Source organism: Anarrhichthys ocellatus, unplaced genomic scaffold (genome assembly GCF_004355925.1).
Source record: "Anarrhichthys ocellatus isolate YVR2014 unplaced genomic scaffold, GSC_Weel_1.0 scaffold159, whole genome shotgun sequence".
NCBI lineage: Eukaryota > Metazoa > Chordata > Actinopteri > Perciformes > Anarhichadidae > Anarrhichthys > Anarrhichthys ocellatus.
In genome coordinates this window covers 309334-316314 of record NW_022280189.1, presented here as the reverse complement: position 1 = coordinate 316314, position 6981 = coordinate 309334, and the positions used below count along the sequence as shown (strand labels likewise).

The following is a 6981-nucleotide window of genomic DNA, read 5'->3' as shown; positions in this document are numbered from 1 at the left end:
AGTCATCTGGAAGGAACCATTGCTCACTCCTCTGTCTCTCTCTCTTTCTATCTCTCTCTGTCTCTCTCTCTCTTTCCGTCTGTCGCTCTGTCTCTGTCTGTCTGTCTCTGTCTCTCTCTCTCTGTCTGTCTCTCTCTGTCTCGGTCTCTCTCTCTCTCTCTCTGTGTCTGTCTCTCTCTCTCTGTCTCTCTCTCTCTGTCTCTCTCTATCTCTACAAACATAAACAGACCTGCCCTGTCGCCATGGTAACAGCCCTCCTCCCCTCTGGGTGTGGTAGAGAGACATTAACGAGAGAGAGAGAGAGAGAGAGAGAGAGAGAGAGAGAGAGAGAGAGAGAGTTAACCCTTTCAGGTCACTCTAATCTTTCATTTATTCAAATTTAGATCACATTTAATCTCCAAATATTTATGGACAGATTTTCTGTATTATTTTATTCATGTTTGTTTTTATTATTTTAATATTATATAAGAAAATATATAAGATTAATTTTCATTTTTTATTTATTACATTTTAGATTCAAATGTTTGTTTTTTGATTTAAAAGTTTCCTTCAGAACGATACAAATAAAAGGATTTTTATAATCTGTGTTGTTATTTATTACATATGATTAATTTTAAAACAATAGAAGTCAAGTGGAGCATTAATTTAATTTAATTTAATTAATTAATAAAGCAGTAAAGATGAAGTCCGTCTGTATTTAAAGTCAAACAGAGAAATTGTTCATGTGGCAGTGAAGCAGTTAAAGGTGTGGACGTTTCCACAGTTGGGAAGTTACATGGAAAGTTTTCTCTGAGCCAACCAATCAGAGGGCAGCACACTCACACACACACACACACACACACACACTCACACACACACACTCACACACTCACACACACAAAGAGGTGGAGATCAGTATTTTTCTGCAGCAGAAAGACTTTCTGGAGTTTTGCTTCAACTCTGAGTCGTCTCTCTGACGAGTGAGGACAGTCATGGTGACCACGGAGACCCACCAGACCCAGGACCTACTGGTCCCCCCTCTGAACCATGACCAGCAGGACCAGCAGGACCAGCAGGAGGACGACCAAGTCTCTCCCTTATCCGCCCTGGTAGGATTTGACCCCGAGACGATGAGTCAGGGTCCCGTCAACGCCATCACAGTCCTCACTCTGCTGGACAAACTGGTCAACATGCTGGACGCCGTTCAGGAGAACCAGAACAAGATGGAGGTGAGCCAGGGGCCACACCTTAAAATCAGGCCTGACTGTGGGGATCCAGTACAGACTTTAGTAAAGACTCCAGTACAGACTTCAATACAAACACCAGTACAGACTCCAGTACTTCACCACACCTGTACTAAACTGTGTACCAGCTCCAGTACTAACTCCAGTACAGACTCCAGTACAGGAACCAGAACTAACTCCAGCACAGACTCCAGTACAGACTCCAGTACAGGAACCAGAACTAACTCCAGTACAGACTCCAGTACAGGAACCAGAACTAACTCCAGCACAGACTCCAGTACAGACTCCAGTACAGACATGTGTAGTTAAGACATGTTATGTTTTAGAGAATCCTTCCAAACCAAACTCTACTAAATAAACTTTAACTTCAACTGTTGACATGGAAACACTTTCTATCCATTTCAGAATCATCTTTTTGATTGTCTCTTTAACTTTAAGTCAGCTTGTTTCTGCGTTTCTGTTCCTTTGATAAATGTTTCGCAGACAAAGATCTGATTCAGAGGTCTCGTGACCCTCAGCAGCACTCAGAGGTTAAATTTAACTGGTTACCAGATGTTTCACTCTGCTGTGACTGTAGATTCCTCACATGTTTCTCATATCAAGAAGCTTCAGCTGAAAGTCTTTGCTCACAGAGAACTCATTTAAAACAAACATTGTTTCATAACTTTGACCTTTAGCTGCATTTTTAACTGAAGCACGAAGCAGACAAACTGCTTCCTGTTGTCTGGATTCATTCATGTTCAGGCTGGTTTGGTGGAAACAATAAAAGTGAGCGACAGAGCTACAGCAGTGAGTGTACTGGTAGTAATGTTAGCATTCAGCTGTTAACCAAACACATTGTCCAATGTTTTAAAACAAAAACCATCTCCGTCCTAACGGGCGTTTCAGCATCGTTTGCGAAATGCAAACCTGAAAACGAAATATCACGACTATTCACATACAACACACAGGAACAAACAGGAAGTAGATTGGTTGCTTAGTTACAGAAAATACAACAGAGTATTGTAGTTTTCTTTCATAATAAAAGGTTGTGTTTAATACTTAAGATCTTCCTCTAAAATCTTCCTCTATAACTCAAACACAAATTTCATGGAAAGTTTAAGAAGTTTTATTTTTCAGACTTAGTTACAACTCTGCGGGTCTCTCTCTTTCTCTCACACATCAAATTTACTTTAAAATGAACACTTAGAATTCAAAGTTTACGAGATTATGCGTCCATAAATGAGGTCATCACACGTCCCTCACTCGTAGCTCTGCTGGTGTCTGAAGTCTCTGTCGACCTGGATAACAGTTATGCTTTTGTTCCTTTACAGTTTGTGTGAACTTCACAATAGTTGTGCAGAACAAGATAAGAATTAATTACTGACTTCAAACGTCCGCTACGTATGTGAGCTGGAGACTGGACAATAACAGCTGCTTCATCCTCATGTCGGCAGTAGTAGAATTATAAAATGCTGACTGTAACTGAACAACAGCTGGTAGTAAAGACAACAACATCAGTAACACCTGTGATCAGTTATGTTGAATTAACCTGGTAGGCAATTGGTAATCAAGGTTTCCAGATCTTCTGGAGAGGGTCACGTGATCGGGGCATGATTTTCCTGGTGGAGCTAACATTAGCTAACATTAGCTAGCATTAGCTTACATTAGCTAGCATTATCCCTCCAGGTGATTCAGGAAGCTTCTAAAACTTCAGTCATTGGTTGCTTGTGTTCCAGGTGCATCAGGTGGAGATGGAAGGTGTGGTCAGAGGGATCCAGGCTGATATGACCAAACTCTCCAAGAGCCACAGTCACACCTCCAACACCGTCAGCAAGCTGCTGGACAAGAGCCGCAAACTGTCCGTCACCATGAAGGAGGTAAATATATCACACCTGTTTCTAAATGTATCTTCACACCTGTATCTAAATATACCTGTACCTATACTTATACCTTCACCTGCTCCTGAAGGTTCGTGATAAGATGGAGCGTCAGGGTCACCAGGTGAGGAAGTTGGAGGCGAACCATCATCACCTGATCAGCAGGAACAACTTCAAAGTTCTCATCTTCCAGGTGAGTGTGATGAAGGGTCAGTTAAAGGTTTAAGTTCTCCAGTTCTTTCGACATCTGTAGAATTCTTTCTAGAGTGTATGGTTCTCCACTGATAGCATTGTTCCCTCATCGATAGTAAAGCTCTCCACAGACCTTTTTTCTTCACAGACATTAGTTCTCCTCAGACAGTGGTTCTCCACAAATACGTTCTCCACATAGTATGGTTTTCCAGTGATAGTAAAGTTCTCCAGAGAACTTTTTTATCCACAGACAGTATGGTTCTCCAGCTCTCTCTTTGTCTGTTCATTTTCAATCTGTGGCCTTATTTGGTCGTTGGCTGCTGCAGGAAGTGAACTTGAGGTCTGAGCTGTCATCATGTGATCTGGTTGTCACGGTTACAACAAAGTGAGTTATATTAAAGTCAGACTGCTGACAACCACAACTACAGTTTATTATAGGTAATAACATGTTATTATTGGTGAGTAAAGGTAACTAAGTACTGTACTCTGTTTACAATGTGTACTGTACATGGTGGTCATGTGTTCTAACCAGCTGCAGATCATTACTGCAGCATTAGTGTTTCATGCGTATCGTGTGTCTGTCTTATTTCACCAACACTTAACATTCCTGTCCTCCCTAAGATACCCAGCATTCCTCACTGCATGTGTGGCTCAGTGGGTGTGGTTCTCTGTCAGCGTTTCACTCTTTCAGCTCTTCATCCTCCTGTTTGTGTTGTTGTTTTGTTCTTCTGTCTTAAAAGTCTTTTTACACAAACTGGAAACTGCTAAATGGACAAAAGTATGTGGACAAACCTGTCGAGGTTCCACTATTGGCTCACATTTTTGAATATGTTTTTTTAAGGAACCCCTTATGTTCCCTGGGCGCATTTCTCAAACGCCCAGGTTCCCCTAAAGTTCACCTTACCATTTCCTACGGTTCCCCCACAGTTTCTCTCAGGTTCCCGAAGTTTCTGTAAAGGTCTTACTGAAGCTCCTTTAACCTCATGCTGAGGTTCCACAAAGGGCCCAGTAACATTCTCCAGGTTCCTCAAATATTCCCTCTTCTCGTCTTCAGGAGGAGAACGAGATCCCCTCCAGTGTCTTCGTGAAGGATCCTCCTCCGTTCCCTCGTGATGAGATTTTGGAAGAAGGCGATGAAACGATGGCGGGCGTCACCGACGGCAACCGTTCCCAGGAGGGCGGGCTTCACACCATCGACCTATCGTCTGATGAGGACGTCGGGCTGGAGGCGGAGCTAGAGGACGAAGAGATGTGGCCTCACGATCTGGAGAACATGGAGAAGTCCAGAGCGGAGAAACTGAAACATTCCAGTCTGAAGAAGGTAAGAAACACAGACAGGCACACAGGCAGACAGAGAGGCGTACAGGCAGACAGACAGGTGTTATAGTTCTTCTCTCTGCAGGTCGACAGTCTGAAGAAGGCGTTCTCCAGGCAAAACATCGAGAAGAAGATGACCAAGATCGGAACAAAGATTGTTTCTCAGGAACAACGAGAGAAGATCAAGAAGAGAACCTCCAGTCTGAAGGTTTCACCTCTGACCTTCAGCATCAGGAAGGTAGTCTGTGTTCTTCTGTTACTCCAAGAACCAGCAGGTTCTATTAAGTCCTCTTCAGACTGATGGGCCCTAAGGTTCCTCTAATGTTCCTCTATGGTTCCCACAAAGTTCCTCTAAGGTTCCTCTAACATTCCTCTATGGTTGCTCTGAACATTTTCCAAAGGCACCCCAATTTTGCCGAAAGTATCCTGGATCAATCCTCAAGGTTTGACACCAGGTCCCCTTAAGGTTCTCTCTAGTCCTCACAGCTGGTCCACTAAAGATCCATAGGGTTCCCGTGTGGTTCCACTTCCTGTGACCTTTGGTTCTCTGTGTTTTCAGCCTCGGAGCAGCTCCGACTCTCAGCCCCCCCGATGCCTCTCTTCAGGTGGACGACTCTGTGGTCGTCGAGGCCGACGTCGACCTCTCTCCACTAGGCGACACTGACCAGGAGGTCTCTTTCACCGAGGTCCATGCCCAGCTGGCTCCGGACGAGCAGGAGTTGAAAGAGGAGGAGGAGGAACAGGAGGAGGAGAAGAAAGAAGAGGAACAGGATAAGGAGGAGGAGCAGGAGAAAGAGGAGGAGGAGAAGGGAGGTGTGGAGGATCTGTCGGTGGTCTCAGAGGGAGTCAGTGAAGACTACACTCTGTCCTCCACGCTGCCTCAAGAGGAGAAAGAGGAGGAACCCTGAACACTCAGATTGTTCAAGGAACGGTTCAACATTTAGTGAAGTTCCTCTCTGGGAGTCAGATCAATCATTTATTATGACCTCACAACCATCAATGATGTTCAGATTGTTTCCATGTTTCCACCTCAGCATGAAGACAGCTAGCTTAGCATAAACAGCAAGTTAGCTTCCTCAGAGAGAAGTAGAGTTCACTAAATGTTGACCTGTGCCTTTAAAGTGTTATTAATGGATAGAACCATGTAACTCCAACATTTTAATTTTTCTGATTTTTAAATTTAGGTTTTGAATGAAGTCTGAGAATTTTCAGTTTATTCTTCAACTGATCTGAAAACCTAAAAAATAAAAACATCACTAAATTTGGAGTTACACGTTCTCTTCTTGTCAAATTTATCTGGTCAAATTATTTTTTATTCTTGTTATCACTGATATAAAAATAACCAAACTAACACTCAGCTAATCAATCAAACTAACATACATACATTAAGAAACCATAGAACTCAATCACTGAAAACATGGTGCTGAACAGATGTTCCTCTGATGTTGCATTCATTATAACATTATACTTGCTTTGAGGTTCCTCTAAGATTCTACTACCGTTTCCCATTTTCTCAAGGTTCCTCAAAAGGTCGGCCTAACATTCCCCAAAAGATACCTGTTTTCACTAAAGTACCTCTATCGTTCTCCAATGCGTGACCAAGGTTCCACCAGAGTTCCCATAACGGTTTTTGTGTTTTATTCCTCCAAGGTTCCTATAATGTTCCCCTAAATTCGTCCAAAGTTTCTCTATTGTTTCACAAATTTTTCCCCCGGGTTCCACCAAGGTTTCTCCAATGTTTCCCTAAGATCTCCTTAAGTTCGCCCCAAAGTTTCTCCAATGTTTCACAATGTTCTCCCCCGCATTCCTATAAGGTTTTAATGATTCCCCTAAGATGCCTCTAGGTTCATCCAAAGTTTCTCTAATGCTTCACAAAGTTTTCCCCCGGGTTCCTCCAAGGTTCCTCTAATGTTCCCCTGAGACCGTCCAAAGTTTCTCTAATGTTTCACAACATTTTGCTCCGGGTTCCTCTAATGTTCAACTAGGTCTGTACAAAGTTTCTCTCATGTTTCACAAAGTTCTCCCCCGGGTTCCTACGAGGTTCCTCTAACATTCTACTTGGGTTCCCTTCTGAGGTTCCCTCACATTTCCACTGAGGTTCCTTCAAGGTTCCCCCTAGCTTTTTCTTAAGGTTCCTCTCACGTTCCCCTGAGTATGTGTGTTGATAGCTACACTGAATAATAACCAGCCTGTTGATAATTGATCTGCTTATTAACTACACAAAAGTATTAACAACTGAAACAGTGGCAGAAACACTGATCAGCAGAACTGATCAAACAGTTTGATCTGTGACACAATCGATTTAGTATTTAGTATGTAAGAGGAAGGTTAAATACTCAGTATTTATGTACACATACATATATATATATATATATATATATATATATATA

The 6981-nt window shown here is 42.6% G+C and overlaps 1 protein-coding gene across 1 annotated transcript; it reads left to right on the top strand.

The window, feature by feature from the left end:
- Positions 1-839: 839 nt before the first annotated feature.
- Positions 840-5862, top strand: cavin2b (caveolae associated protein 2b). Its single transcript, XM_031878060.1, is given in 7 exon segments — positions 840-1208; positions 2942-3082; positions 3174-3275; positions 4329-4595; positions 4677-4829; positions 5151-5174; positions 5176-5862. Coding segments are annotated over 7 exon segments (1248 nt in total). The 5' UTR covers positions 840-971; the 3' UTR covers positions 5500-5862.
- The last annotated feature ends 1119 nt before the right edge of the window (positions 5863-6981 follow it).